Genomic DNA, 15,555 nt, shown 5'->3' with positions numbered 1-15,555 from the left:
ATTCTTTAAAAATCAAGTATACATCATAGCTTTGCAGCATTTGCATTTACCGTATCTTTCACTCTATAAGACGCACTTTTCCCCTCCTAAAAAGTAGGGGGAAATGTGTATGCGTCTTATGGAGCAAATGCAGGCGGGAGGCTCTGCTCAGCACTCCCTTTAAAGAACCGTGTGTACGGCTCTTAGGGGCTTTTCTCCGAGGAAGGAGAAGGGCTGCCCTTCTCCCTCCTTGGGGAAAAGCCCCCAAGAGCCGCGCACACACTCCGCACGCTCTTTAAAGGGAGCACGGCTGTTGGGGGAGCCTTAGCCGCGCACAGCCTCTCCCGGGCAGGGGGTGAAGGCTCCTGTTGCCCGGGAGAGGCTGTGCGCGGCTATCCCATAAACCAGGACAGCAACCGGGATCGCTGTGCAGCGATCCCGCTTGCTGTCCTGGTTTCTGGGATTCAGAATTTTTCCCCCTTATTTTCCTCTTCCAAAAACTAGGTGCGTTTTATGGTCTGGTGCATCTTATAGAGCAAAAAATACGGTCATTTTCAGATCCAGAAATGGAAGCGCCAATGTAAATGCCATACTCTAGTGATGTGAGGTGAGAATATTCTCTGCTAGAAAATTCTCTGGAGAATATTCTCCACAAACTGTAAATTCTAATGTAAGAACCAGTTTTACAATGCACATTTAAAAAATCCAGTAAATAATAAGTCCAGCTCTGATATTGCCAGTGTAAGTAATGAATAATGATTTTTTTAAAAAAATCCAGTTACATTACTGGGCATTGTATCATTCACCACTGGCAGTTCTGAAATGTGAGCTACAGAAAACATTTTTTTTAATAGTTTTAAAAATACTATTCATTTAATTTGATGAAAATTTGAATTTGTATGTATTTCTACTATATGTAATAGCCTTTTTTCTATTTTGGTGTGACCTTATTCTTAGCAATTCTATACCCTTGGCCACACAGTGTGATTTTTTTTTTATTACAGAAAGTAGCTTTAAAGCTCTATACACTTAAAGTACCTAGGCCTATACAATTATGTGTAACAGCATGTGAGGTGGCCTTCATTTAAACAGTTGACATTTCTTTATTTTTATTTAGTGCCAGTATCTGGTTTTTGCAGTGCCATTCAATGGTACAAGGTGCCATTTACCAGAGATTGACATACTGAAATATATTATCATATAACGATAATATATTTAATGTTAATGGCTTCTTTGCATGTAGTTTTGTTTATCAAGCTGTGTTTTATATAATTTTCAACGCATTAAAATGAATATTCTCCTATTTTAAATGAAAATTCTCTAATATTCTCATTAATCGAGAATATTCTCAAGAATATTCTCCAAAAGATTATTCTCGAGAATTTACATCACTGTACTGGACTAACACAGAAAATTAATGATTGCCACAAAGTGCCCTATGTCTTCATCCAAATGTACCCCAAAATGATACAGGAGGTGATTGTTATTTGGACTGGAACCCCCCCCCCCAAATAAATCTTATGTGGTCTGTGGCAGAAGCAAAAATTCACCAGATGTCTCTGGCGTGTGCTTTAACCCTTAGACCTAATTCAAAACTGCTTCATTATCGGAGGCTTCTTTTAAAGCTTCTCCTTTTCAAAGCACACAGATGGGCTGGATTTTTGCAGACGCAGCAGGGAATTGCTTTTGCTGTCTATGGTTCAGTTATAATTAAGCCATTGGAGGTGACAGAGTGTGTTTCACGGGGCCATTACTGCCTGCCTCAGGAGGCCTGTGAAGGACAAAGTGAAATCAACTCCCTCTTCCATCACCTATGAAGTGCTTAATAACGTCCCTGTAATAGAGACCCTGTCAGATCTGATTGCTGATGAAAATGGCAAAAGAAACATAAAAGGGAGTATAATTAACTCAAAGGGCACATGTGAATGAAAAAGGCAATACGGTCATAAATGGACCTGGCAGACCTGTGTTTGGTGGAACTCCGATAACCATGGCAGACAACCGTTCTTGTTAATCAAACAGGGACAATTAGGAATAACAGGGTCGTGAGCTCCTTGGGTAACACTTCACAGCGGCAGCTATGTCATGTACCAATCTGGACAGGATCCCCAGGGCAGCCTTGTCGATGAAAATGTGACTACACATCCACACAGCACCCTGGTGAAGTCAGCCAAAAGATAGGCTGGGGTGTGCAAAGCCGGAAAACACCCTATTTGGTAAGGGTTAGCCTTAGCAGAAAACGGTAAGATGATTTTCTGGGGGGAGTAGGGCTGGGCGATATCTGGTTTACAACATTGCGATATATCACAATGTCTGGAATAAGAACAGAGCTGGTTTTCAACTTTGTGATATATCACCAGCTGAACATTGCGATATACAGTCATACCTCAGGTTCCAACCGCTTCAGGCTACGTTTTTTCGGATTGTGGACCGCCGAAACTTGGAAGTACTGGAACAGGTTACTTCTGGGTTTCGGTGGTCGTGCATGCACAGAAGCGCTAAATTGCGCTTTGCACATGCACAGAAGCACCAAATCGCAACATGCACGTGAGCAGACGTGGGTTGCGAACGTGCATCCTGCACGGATCACATTCACAACCCGAGCGTCCACTGTACTCAGTGCCAGATTTACGTATAAGCTAAACAAGCTATAGCTTAGGGCCCTACTCTCTTGTGGGGGGGGGGAGCCCAAAGAGGAATAGATTATGAGTTGTTGTAAATTGTGTTATTGCCAAATGCCGAAGTATTTGCATTACTAAGTTTGTTATGAATAAAAAATCATTTTAAGTTAGAGCTTAATAATTACTTCACTATTAATATATTTCTTCTTAATTGTATTTCTGTTCAGCAATTGCTTGGATAAAATACATACTTTATTATGTTCAAATGGCTTTAGATACCTATTAGGTCCATAAATTACCATGTAGCATATATTCAACACAAAAAACAGTGACAATTTGTTGTTGACAAAAGACAGCTGGACATATAAAGGGCCCCATTACCTTCAGTAGCTTAGGGCTTCATCAAAACTAAATCCAGCCTTGGATATACTGATCTATCATGACGTCTGTAATAAGGATGGAGCTATGTAGAGGCACTGGCTGGCTTCACGGTTTTCCCCACATTGTGATTTTTGCATAACACACACACACACACGATTCACAATATACTGCCCGGTCAAAAATTATGAAACCATTGTCATGATATAGACTTGAAACCAGTTTTGGATGATATTTCACCTAGCCCTAACACGCATCATGATTTGCGATATATTGCTCAGTCAACAATTATGAAACCGCTATCACAATATGGAGTTGAAACCAGTTTTGGGCGATATATCAATGTACCGGTTTTTTTGCTCTATAAGACGCACCAGACCACAAGGCGCACCTAGTTTTTGGAGGAGGAAAACAAGAAAAAAATTATTCTGAATCTCAGAAGCCAGAACAGCAAGAGGGATCGCTGCGCAGTGAAAGCAGCAATCCCTCTTGCTGTTCCGGCTTCTGGGATAGCTGTGCAGCCTGTATTTGCTCCATAAGACGCACACACATTTCCCCTTACTTTTTAGGAGGGAAAAAGTGAGTCTTATGGAGCAAAAAATATGGTATTACCCAGCCATAGTGGAGAGCAAGAGCTCCAAATGGTATTTGTGGGAAACACAGGAAAATAAGGAATGCTCTGAGTCCTCTCCCCCAATTTCCTGGTTCCAACAGTCGTGGTATCTGATGGTACATGGAAGGGCATGGGAGATAACTGTGTGCAGTCAGAGCTCTGCTTCCTGTTTTCTTTGGAGAGGTTCCTACTACTACTAGAAAGACATGCTGCTGTTCATGTATTAAAAAAGAAAAAGAGGAATGTGACGGGTGACGTCTTTGGCATGAGAACTTCTGCAAAGGAAGTAGGGAGGCGAAATTCCAGCTGCACACAGCCTGTTCTTTCAAGCATGAGAGTTCACAGACTCGTCTCTGAAAACAAGGCAAGTAGCCACAATTCACCATGTGAATACACTCATCCTGGTCCATCTTAGGAAGAGACAGAGCATATAGGGCACATCCAATGCTCTCTTTTTAAACTATAGAGCAGCGATGGAAGGCAAGCTGTGGCAGGGCATTCAGGTATGCCTCTCTACGTTCAAAGCCCACGTTCAAAGAAGTATAAAACCAAGCAGCAGCCTGAGGACGGCAATGAGGACTAGACAAAACATCTGGCAATGAGAACTTAAGGCACGGGGAATGGAAGAGAACAGGTAACTGTTAACCCAACAGTACACTGGATCCCCCAGAGCCTTCTCGGTGGTGGCACCCTTCCTATGGAATGCTGTTCCTTAGAAGGCTCACCTGGGATCTTTGCTGCTATACTGTCTTTTTCATTTTTCCAGGCTTCTAAAGAACAAATGAATTTTTCTTTGCTGTTCCGTTTTTCTTATTGTAATGTTGTTTTTGCCACGTTATTTTAATTCAGAGTTGTGTAAGTTTGGAGGGCAGGATAGAAGCTGATTAAACACATGAATAAAAACAGCTGCATGCATTCTGCTTTCCACAATTCAAATTCTATTCCAAGAAATGCCAAACTCTGAGTTACGCAAATCAAACACAAGCACTCCCACCATAGTTCATAACTGTGTTTTCATTCAAAGCAGCGGGTGCAGAAGTGGATATGACCGAGCAAGCGGAATTTGAAACCTTGAAATCTCCGCTATGGATTTCCTTTGCTCTTAAGACCAGTTATCAGTTTCCACTAACCCTGGACACTGAACCTGGCTTCCATTTATTTTTATTTTTGGCTTTAGATGCCTGTTGCTGTCAGATTTTTGAAAAAATAAAAAGTTCACGTACACTTTGAAAGCAGCAAATATTTTCAAAAACTGGAGTCGGTGGAACAAAAAAGATAAATATTTGAAAGCACATGGTTTGCCAGCCCTCTTCCTCCATTTCCTTTTCCGGCACTATTGGAGTGAAGCCTTGCCAGTGACAATTATAGATAAAGGCAAACAAGAATAGACTTCAAGGTACACAATGAGGGCCCCGAATTCCCCACTACTTTTTACCGTGTGCTAACCATTTCCCTTACCTATCTGCCCGTTGTAGCATCCTCCAATCAGGATATGCGAGTCTTTTGGGTTGTACTCTAAGCACACCAAAGGTGAGGATGGCCGGATAACAAGTTCTGGTTTGTTGGGGGTTTCTAAAAAAAAAGAAGGGGGGGGCAGAATTACCATACAGAAGAAAATAACTATCAGACTTCACAATTTTAAAGTGAACGGTAAAAAAAATTATCTGTTTTATTCCCTTATCTCTCGTCCCACTGCACCCCATGGCTGCCATAAGCAACCTTTCTGCTCCTGAATATGAATGAACTGGGCGCAAAGTCACCTGAAGGTACAGGCAGTAGAAAAACTAAAGTGAGGAGCAGAACAAGGAAATGGGAGGCAGAACTAATAACGGGACTACCCTTTAGAGTTGGGCAAAATCCAGGTCAGAGACCCTTTCTGCTTCCTCTATTCTGCAGAGGGTGGACATGGGCAGGAGGCGTCTCCCACAGATCCCAGCCAAGAGATGGATCTGCCAGTGCTCAGGCCCAGTCTAGGGGAAATTATGCAGAAACTATAATCGCCGCCTTCCCCCATTCTGACCCGTCTACTGCAATTATTAAGTTTGCAGATGACACCACCATAATGGGTTTAATAACAGGTAGAGACGAATCAGCATATAGAGGGGAGGTCCAAAAAATATCTACATGGTGCCTAGGGAACAACTTGCACCTTAATATCAGCAAGACAAAGGACTTTCAGAGGAAGAGAGGAGAACTAGCCCCTTTGTACATCAGGGAGGGCTGCGTGGAGAGAGTCTCTTCCTTTAAATTCCTAGGAGTTTATCTCAGTGAAGACCTTACTTGGAAAATCAATACAACCCAGGTGGTTAAGAAAGCCCAACAGAGACTCCATCTCCTCAGAATATTGCGGAAGAACAATGTCAATAAACATTTGATGATCTCCTTCTACTGGTCAACAATAGAAAGTGCCCTTTCATACTGCATCACAGTGTGGTACTCTGGTTTGACATCAACTGATAGGAAGTGCCTACAGAGGGTGGTTAATACAGCACAAGATATTATGGGCTGTCCCATGAATCTGCTGGATGAAATAGCGGAAGAACGTTGCCTCAGGAGAGTGAGGAAAATTCTCAGGGATGATTCACACCCTGGCCGGCACTTTCTTGATCTCAGGGTAAAGAACAGCTTCTATCCATGGGCTGTTAGGCTGCTGAATGAAAAGATAACAACCGGGCAACTGACTTTCGGGTTTGGTGGGTGTGCGTCAGTAAACGAGGGGAATTAAGACTAAGAGAGCTGAGTGGGGGGTGCTCATGTAATCTCACTGTATACAAGTTGTACAAGTGACAATAAAGTGTTTCAATTCTTACCAAGATCCCATATGTATGAATCATAGCTCATGTCTTTTGAACTCCGCTGGAATTCTAGGCTGGCATAAGAGACTGCCAGCTTCCGGCTTCTGTCGGGGTGCCAGGAGAGATGTGTGGCTGTTCTTTTGATTGGGTTTGGGTCCCTTTTCAATAATAAAGAAGAAGACAATGGAATTTCATTTGCTCGTAAGCAACAGGTTGTGACATCAAATCTCACAAAGAATAAAAAATAAAATATATATCTCACAGGCAAGTGAGTTTTATGTGCATCTGTTACAACACTGAGAATTTTGAAGAAGGTGCTGCAGAAATCCTTCACTGGGGTGGGAGTCTATTTCCAGTCCCAAATGCGCCCAGTTCAGTTTTTCCAGAAGTCATAACTATTGCCTGAATAATATATTGTTTCTCAGTTTCTTCTTCATTTAGCCTACCAAGGTTTCCACCAGATGACCTGCTTCTCCAGCATCCATCCTAATTCACTTGCGCAAAGTTTGCACAGAGCTTAGGATAAAGTCTGGTCTTTATTGAGCATTTGTCCTGATTTGTTTATGGGGTGGTTATAAGACAATCCTGAAAGACCTACATTGGCTTCCAGTACATTTCCAGGCACAATTCAAAGTGTTGGTGCTGACCTTTCAAGCCCTGCAAGTGCCCTATAAACAAATCAGCGCAAATGCTCAATAAATACCAAGCACAATCTAACCTCTGCATAAACTTTGTGCAAGCAAATCAGGAAGAGTGCTCAATAAACAGATCATCAGAAGGAGTCAAAAGAGACAGTTGTTCATCACTCTAGGCTTTTGTTTAACTGTATGGACATGATGCCTGCCACTACATTTAGTCCTACATTTAGGCTCCATTTAGGGGGAGATGGAAGGAAAAAGTGCCATAATAATATATCCTACCCCGCCCTGTCAAGTTAACTGAAAACAGCAGGGATATGTTCATAGACAATGCTTGGTTTCAGGGACAGTCAGTGAATGTCAGCTGGGAGCATCTTGGAGACAGATAGGGAAATAATAGATAAGAAAGACCATCCAATTCTTCAAATACAGACTGCCCGAATAATTTAGGGTTAATAACGATCAATACGAGTGGCGCTGTGGGTTAAACCACAGAGCCTACGACTTGCCAAGCAGAAGGTTGGCGGTTTGAATCCTCGCGACGGGGTGAGCTCCCGTAGCTCGGTCCCTGCTCCTGCCAACCTAGCAGTTCGAAAGCACGTCAAGTGCAAGTAGATAAATAGGTACCACTCCGGCAGGAAGGTAAACGGCGTTTCTGTGTGCTGCTCTGGTTCGCCAGAAGCGGCTTAGTCATACTGGCCACATGACCCGGAAACTGTACGCCGGCTCCCTTGGCCAGTAAAGCGAGATGAGTGCCGCAACCCCAGAGCCGGCCACGACTGGACCTAATGGTCAGGGGTCCCTTTACCTAATATCAATACACCTTGCAGGACAGCAGCATCAGCAATATTTCAGTCATTACAGCAAAACCAAAGATCATCTCAAGCCAGATTCGAAGAGAGGACAGAGGTTTCTGGCTGCTCAAGAGCTACCTGAAGACATTGATAGTTTTTGCTGATGGAGCCTCATCCGTAACTCCCGCCAACTCCTCTTCCTCAAAGTACTCCTCGTAGATATTGATGGCATTGTTCTGCTTGATGCAGTGATCCATTTGCTACAAAAGAAGTAATGGAATCAGTCAGTGGATGGCCACAGAACAAACCTGGGGAGGTCAGGCAGAAAACAAAGAAAAAGGAATAAGGAAAGCAGGTTGCGAAGCTCTGACATAGGCTGCTGAAAGGGTGAGGCCAAAGGGACTTACACTGCCCAACTGAGTAATGACGTTGATGTAGTTCTCATCCTTCTCAACTTTCTTGCGGAAGCGAATGGTCTGTTCCATTTCCAAGGGGTTGACATCTTTAGGCCAGCCACCTTCCACGTGGTTGATGCCCCGGGTTTCCATTTCAAACCTTTCTGTGTTGACCTGGTGTAAAGGAAAACCACAGCTGCCTTCAGTCTTTCCCCCCCTTTCTTTTTAAACAGCAGCAGCAGTGGCCTCAGACAAGACCATGATTCTCAAGGGTCATACGTAAGAAATGCAGGAGGCCATAGAGGAGAACGTTTTGGCGACCAATTGGGTTGCATGTAAAGGGATAACACGAAGAACACAACCAATTGCCAAGCACATAATACCACAGATGACGTTAATCCACATTACAGAGTCCATCCAAGACTTCTGATTACCAGCATTGACAGTCTTACTACCCGCAGGCTGGTTTGCACATGAGAAACAGTTGTTTATTTTCTTCCCATATACAGAAATTGTGCACAGAAATTCCAATAAGAACCATGCTGTACAAAGATAAAGGTAAAGGGACCCCTGACCATTAGGTCCAGTCATGACCGACTCTGGGGTTGCAGCGCTCATCTCGCTTTACTGGCCGAGGGAGCCGGCATACAGCTTCCGGGTCATGTGGCCAGCATGACTAAGCCACTTCTGGCAAAGCAGAGTAGTGCACGGAACCGCCGTTTTCCTTTCCGCCGGAGTGGTACCTATTTATCTACTTGCACTTTGACGTGCTTTCGAACTGCTAGGTTGGCAGGAGCAGGGACCGAGCAACGGGAGCTCACCCCGTTGCGGGGATTCGAACCGCCGACCTTCTGATTGGCAAGTCCTAGGCTCTGTGGTTTAACCCACAGTGCCACCCGCGTCCCTTGTACAAAGATACTTCCTGCATTGATGACACTTCCTTATACTGGCCACTAACTCAGCATTTTCTACTTGAGCTGGCAGCAGCTGTACAGGGCCCCAAGCAAAGGTAATTCATATTTCTCCTGCTCCCTGAGATCCTTCAACTGGAAATGGCAGGGATGGAGCCTGGGGCCTGTGTTCATATGTCAAGTATGTGTTCTGTTACATTATTCTAGCTCCCACAGTCCTAGGCATGAAGCAGGAGTGGACTGTATATTTTGCCAAACAACAACAACCCATCAACACTCAAAACACACCGGACTCATTGATTTTGTTTGCCATTTCATGGCTTCTGTGCCTTCTGCAGCTGAATTGGCAGGCAGGCAAAAGTTCACCCGGTGGAGAGCTCTTCCCTACCCTGACACAGGATACGTGTCTTTCTAACAGAAGCAACAGCCCCATGCCTTCACCATCTGGAATGCCTACAAATACTAAGTATGCGATGCAATGTCACTGCATTGCAAGTTCCCTGTCCCTATGTAACTTCACAGGCTGCTGCTTGTAGCAACGGGGAAACTCACAACATGGGGGTGTTGCTACATGCGTTTTGTACTGCAGGAACAGGTTGCTGATTTTGGTAAAAGCCATGCCTCCCCTGCAATGTCCAATTGCAGGCTATGCATCATTCTTATACCTCCATAGACAGACTTGCGTTTTCATATAGCAGATGTCAAAAAAATCTGCATATCTGCAATGATATCAAACAAAATCCAGAAGTTGCCATTCATTAAGGAAATTCATGGATTTGTTTCTTTTTTAAGGGCTTGGGTTTTCCAGCTTCAGTTTGGAAAACAAAAACAAAAAGCACTTTGTTTTAAAACAGCCACCAAAACAGGTACGTAAAGGTAAAGGACCCCTGGATGGTTAAGTCCAGTCACTATGGGGCTGCAGTGCTCATCTCGCTTCCAGCTGAGGGAGCCGGCAGACAGCTTTCCGGGTCATGTGGCCAGCATGACTAAACTGCTTCTGGTGCAACAGAACACCGTGACAGAAGCCAGAGCTCACGGAAGTGCTGTTTAACTTCCCGCCGCAGCGGTATATTTAACTACTTGCCCTGGTATGTTTTAGAACTGCTAGATTGGCAGAAGCTGGGATAGAGCAACAGGAGCTCACCCCATAGTGTGGATTTGAACCGCTGACCTTCTGATCGGCAAGCCCAAGAGGCTCAGTGGTTTAGACCACAGCACCACCTGCATCCCTCTGCCACCAAAACAATAGCCACCATAAAGCCACATTGCACTGGATGAAGATTTTAGAATGGTTTCTGAACAGTACAGAAATCTAGATCCCTTATTTATGTTCTTTTTCTAATGCCAAGGTTCTGTAAACAGAACTTTCTTTTTCTTGTCCAGCTGAATTATATGCAGTTTGGAAATCCTGCATAATCAGCCATACATTTCTCTTTCAGCATTCTGCCTAAAGGCAGAAAAGTAGAAAGTAGTATTTCAAGATCAGACACTCTACCTCATGCTCTGACATATCACTGGAACACTGTACTCCAGTATCAATGGGGTCTCTTTCAATAAAATTTGTAGCTTGCAGTGGATCTGGCTGAATGTCCACATTGACCTCTGCCATCCGGTCGGAAAAGGTGCATTGTCGACCGAACTCACTGCGCGTCTTCACATAAACGTAGACAATCTCCATGGTGCTCACTGCAAATGGGAGAGAAAAAGATCCTGTTATTCCTTCAGCACCACTTTTTAACTGTTGCTATTTTAGTGCATAATTCACACCTGACCCTTACTGGGGAAACACGAGTCTGTTGCAAGGCCTTAAGGACCTTGAAAAGACTGGAGCAAGTAGACTCTAACTAACTAAAGGGCAGGTAACAAGGGGATATCAATAAAGCCAAACTGATCACCTTATATTGAATTTTTGTGAGGCTGTGGAAATGAAATTGTCACAGCACTCCAGACATAATTTTTCAAGATAGGACTTCTATTATGGGGATATTACCTCGTTCCAGAATACAAAACCACAATATTTTGTCACTGGGAAACTAGCTAGGGAATCAATTAACCTTGCAATTTCCATGGGGATTGCGTTTACATGAGTGTCACAGGGCACTAATTGGTTAGAGACTATGACATCATTGATGAAGAATGATGCAATATTCCCATGTCGGCTCCATGTTGTAACCTTACATATTTAGTAGTGGGAAATTATGGATTTTTAAAAGCATCTGTGCAAGCCTTAAATTATTATTCCTTTTATATTGTGAACTGCCTTGAGATCTTTTGATGAATGGTGGTAAAGGTCCAGTCGTGGCCGACCCTGGGGTTGCGGCGCTCATCTTGCTTTATTGGCGGAGGGAGCTGGCGGTTGTCTCCAGACAGCTTCTGGGTCATGTGGCCAGCATGACTAAGCTGCTTCTGGCGAACCAGAGCAGCGCACGGAAACGCCGTTTACCTTCCCGCCGGAGTGGTACCTATTTATCTGCTTGCACTTTGACGTGCTTTCGAACTGCTAGGTTGGCAGGAGCAGGGATCAAGCAACGGGAGCTCACCCCATTCCAGGGATTTGAACCGCCGACCTTCTGATCGGCAAGTCCTAGGCTCTGTGGTTTAACCCACAGCGCCACCCGCATCCCCTGATGAATGGTGGTATATAAATCTAAATTAATAATAATAATAATAATAATAATAATAATAATGAAATAATTATTGAGCCTGACAGAGTCCAATATGAAAGAAAACAGGCAGAGCAGCAATAACCAAAGCAACCTTAACTGTCTCATATACTTGACAATGTAGGTCTTATTTACTAGTCAAACAATCGTGAAGGAAATCAGTTGAAAAGGAGTAAAGCTCCCCAATAACGGAGGGAAGCAGCTGAAAGCAGCATAAGCCCTGGAAAAGAAGGTCTTTGGGGAAGGCTGGTCATCAGGCAGCAATTTGCTTCAGGCAGCAAATATCAGAGAGGGTCACCAACTTAGCTAGCTATCATACGTAGCTTTCAGGCATAATGCATTACCTCAAGGTAATGCCCTCCAGGTATCATCGGACTCCAACTCCCATCTCCCCAGCCAGCATGGCCAATGATCTGGGATGAAGGGCTTTGCAGTCCAAATAAGAGTCGTCCAGCCACCTCGGCTTTGGGCACCATGTTGGCTGTCCCTGTATTATTTGCATCAAACACCTAAATGGGAGATGAACCTCTGGTTCTTTCGACGCTGCTGCACTACAAATCCCATCATCAATGACTATCAGCCACGCAGCTAGTGCTGATGGGGGTTGGAGTCCAAGAAACAGCTTGCCCACCCTCGATCTGGAAACCCACAGGTAGCAGTGACGCTGGTATTAAACTCGAAAGGTGCTTTTGTGTGTGTGTGTGTAAACAGGGATTCATAAAGGTGTCGTTGGAGGGGTGGAGGGGTTATGCAAACCATGTTAGGATGTTGGGAGGCAAATCTCTGTGAGGAAGAGAAGCAGAATTGCAATCTCTTCCCCACCCCTCTCTCTTTTTCTTTTTTGGCTGGTTTTCTACATTTATCACCCTTTTGGCAGACAGAAATTCAGAAGGCGGGGAGGGTTTCCTTTCGATAGTGTTGCTGGAATGTTTGCAGGGATGGATAGCTTCCATTTGATCATTGTAATGGATTGCTTTGAAGTCACTCCTGCGCCAGGCAAAGTCATGTTTAGCCCCCTTACCCCGCAACAACCCCCACCTGCCCTTTATTTTGCCTGACCTGTCCCGTATTTTGCCCAAAGGTGGCAACCCCGGGCTCACCTGGGCTGACTTCTGGGTGCTTTTCCTTCCAGTGTCAGAAGAACTTAAACCCCTAGGGCTTGCAAAGAGAAAATATAAAGAACAAGAGTGCCTCTGAGCATGTGCAGATTCCCCGGCGGCCCTTTCCCTGAACCATGCTTAGGTAACCATAGTCAGCATCCCTCGCATCCGGGGCCGGGAAGCAGGTCGTGCCGCTAACCAATGGGAGCTTCCACCGGCGGTCTCGAGCCCGAGGAGGGAGCCGGGGAGGGGTGGTCTGTACCATTCCACGGTGGGAGGGTGGGAAGTGCGGCGCTGGAGGGAGAGCGCGCGTGTTCCATACGCCGAGATAATAAAAAGCACCCCTGGATTCCCCCCCCCCCGTTTCCCCGCGCCTCCTCCTTACCCGGCTCTTCTCTCCGCCAAGCGGATCCCGGCGATTGGAGTAGCGTTTACCCGTCTCCTAGCAACTGCTCGCGAGTGTTGCGCCCCGGGCGGGGCCGGGCTAAAGGAGAAAGCCGAAGAGAGGAATTCGCATTGCCAATTAAAGGGCGGAGGTGGGACGAGACCATGTGCGGATACTCGTAGGGGGGAACTAAAGAAGGAAGCCGAGAAGTCGCCCGCCGTCCGCGAATATGGCGCCTCCCGTTTAAAGGGGAAGGAGGAGGATGGAGAAGGGTTCATGTAGGATGCGGTTGTCACCTTCCAGGGTTTAATCTGAGCCAGCGTGGAGGGGGTGTGGGGTGGGGTTGAGTCCGGACCTCAGGGTGTAGAAAGCGTGCCTCTGGGCATGTGCAGAGTGCATAGCACCATATCATCTAGAGCCCCACCTCAGGATTATAGGGAGGATTTAGGCTAGATAGCTCAGTTGGTTAGAGCGTGGCGCTCATAATGCCAAGGTAGCAAGGTAGCAGGTTTGATCCCCGTATGGGACAGCTGCATAGTCCTACATTGTAGGGGATTGGACTATAGATGACCCTCAGAGTTCCTTCCAACTCTATAATATAGTCTAAAATTTCCAAGCCAGTTCAAATTTGCTGGTTTGATTGCAGCATGAACTTTCGTGAACTAGAGTCCACCCCACTTCATCAGATGCTATAACGATTAGGTGTTATCCCACTCACCTGGCAGGTGTGTGTGTGCGTTGCACACAAAGAAATTCAGAGGGCCAAATGACAATGAAAGGGGAACAAAGGTGCAATTCCAGTTAAGCTTCAGATAGCAGTAAAACAAACACCCGAGCTTTGCAATGTTAATTAACAGCTGTGCGGGGACAGAAAACCATTGTCTCAATTAAAGACAAAATAAACACAGCTAATCCCAAAGCCTGTCTTGCCTCTCGCTGGGAGCCTTCCTTTCAAATTCCCTTTCTGGAAAACAGCAACCATCAGGTCAGCAGCAGGCTGTGTTGAGGATGTTGAGGAATTAAAATGTTCTCCAACTGGTTTCTGCAACCCCGTTTCAGGGCCATCTGAGTTGGTGACTTTTACATCTTGTGGTAGAATATTCTGAAATTTAACAGCATTGCCTTCGGATTCTGGGTTTGCCTCATAATAGTTTATTCCTGGATACCACTCCAAGCTCCCTCCCCCCTCAATGGAGTGTAAGAAATGCATATTGTAAATCCTTTAAATGCAAGTTGCTGTCCAATTACACTGGAACAAATGTGTACACACCATAAAGTATATTTGAAGCACATTTCTCTCTCAGATAACTCAATGACTTGCTTCTTCATGGATATGGTTAGGACTGCACTTATGTTTTATTATATGCAGGGTTTTCAATGAGCTGCCATCCCATTCACCCATAGAATCTCTCATTGTATTTCCATCCATGTAATAAGTGCCACTGCTTTTTCTAACAGCCTCACCAGCCAGAAATTCAAAGATCTTCTGGAGAGCTGGGAAAAGCTTCACACAAAACAAAACCCTTCTCTTTGTGAAAGAAGAGCATTTTGATTGAAGAGAACAGCTTTTAAGAGCAGGCCTCGCAAGGGAACAGCTCTCATCTTAACCCAGCTGCTTCACACAAGCGCGTGAGGACATGCTTTTAAAAATAGAAAATCAGACAAAAAAGACTGCTTTTTTGTATTACCTTAATGATTTATTACAGCGCTGAATGACCCAACAGCTGTGCACTGCTGCCAACAATCATAAGCAGTGCCACTCAGTATCAAAACAGTTATCTACAAGTGGCCTATTTCTAGACACTGCTGCAAACACCCTGGGAGAACAGAACAGAATGCATAATAAAGGCTCCTTGTGAAAGTGTGCCGCTTCTGAAAGCTATTCAGAAAAAAAGGGTGAGCCACTGAAGGGGAGAAAGACGACTAAAAAAGGAACAACTTTCCATATTCAGAGATATGGGTTAGATTAGAACCTTAAGTGTTAGGCAGGAATAACCAGCTGCATAAATATAAGATGGCTTACCAATAGTACATGTGAATAAAATGATCTGAGGGTCTTTAGTAGGCCACAAGCTTAACGTGAGTCAACAGTGTGATGCAGCAAGCAAAAAAGTTAATGCTATATAGTGGTACCTCGGGTTAAGTACTTAATTCATTCCGGAGGTCCGTTCTTAACCTGAAACTATTCTTAACCTGAAGCACCACTTTAGCTAATGCAGCCTCCTGCTGCCGCCGGAGCCCAATTTCTGTTCTTATCCTGAAGCAAAGTTCTTAACCTGAAGC

General features: G+C 44.7%; 1 protein-coding gene across 10 annotated transcripts in view; it reads right to left on the bottom strand.

The window, feature by feature from the left end:
* The window catches only part of LOC309526426 (dynein axonemal intermediate chain 2-like), a 78,606-nt gene extending 65,234 nt beyond the window's left edge, over positions 1 to 13,372 (bottom strand). For 8 of the 10 annotated variants that reach the window (XM_082212501.1, XM_082212507.1, XM_082212505.1 and 5 more), the window contains exons 1-5: positions 10,620 to 10,810; positions 8,226 to 8,387; positions 7,957 to 8,078; positions 6,402 to 6,544; positions 5,050 to 5,163 (exon numbers count right to left, since the gene is read on the bottom strand). In XM_082212501.1, the coding sequence (XP_082068627.1) occupies positions 5,050 to 5,163; positions 6,402 to 6,544; positions 7,957 to 8,078; positions 8,226 to 8,387; positions 10,620 to 10,802 (724 nt within the window). In that variant the 5' untranslated portion in view covers positions 10,803 to 10,810. Of the gene's footprint in view, positions 1 to 5,049; positions 5,164 to 6,401; positions 6,545 to 7,956; positions 8,079 to 8,225; positions 8,388 to 10,619; positions 10,811 to 12,887; positions 13,146 to 13,272 lie in introns of those variants that run through there. The other 2 variants (XM_082212509.1, XM_082212508.1) reach the window with 2 other exon arrangements.
* Positions 13,373 to 15,555: the final 2,183 nt, after the last annotated feature.

This window comes from Podarcis vaucheri, assembly GCF_965113315.1.
Source record: "Podarcis vaucheri genome assembly, chromosome: 2".
NCBI lineage: Eukaryota > Metazoa > Chordata > Lepidosauria > Squamata > Lacertidae > Podarcis > Podarcis vaucheri.
Note: the sequence above shows the minus strand (reverse complement) of the source record. Positions and strands in the feature narration are given on the sequence as shown.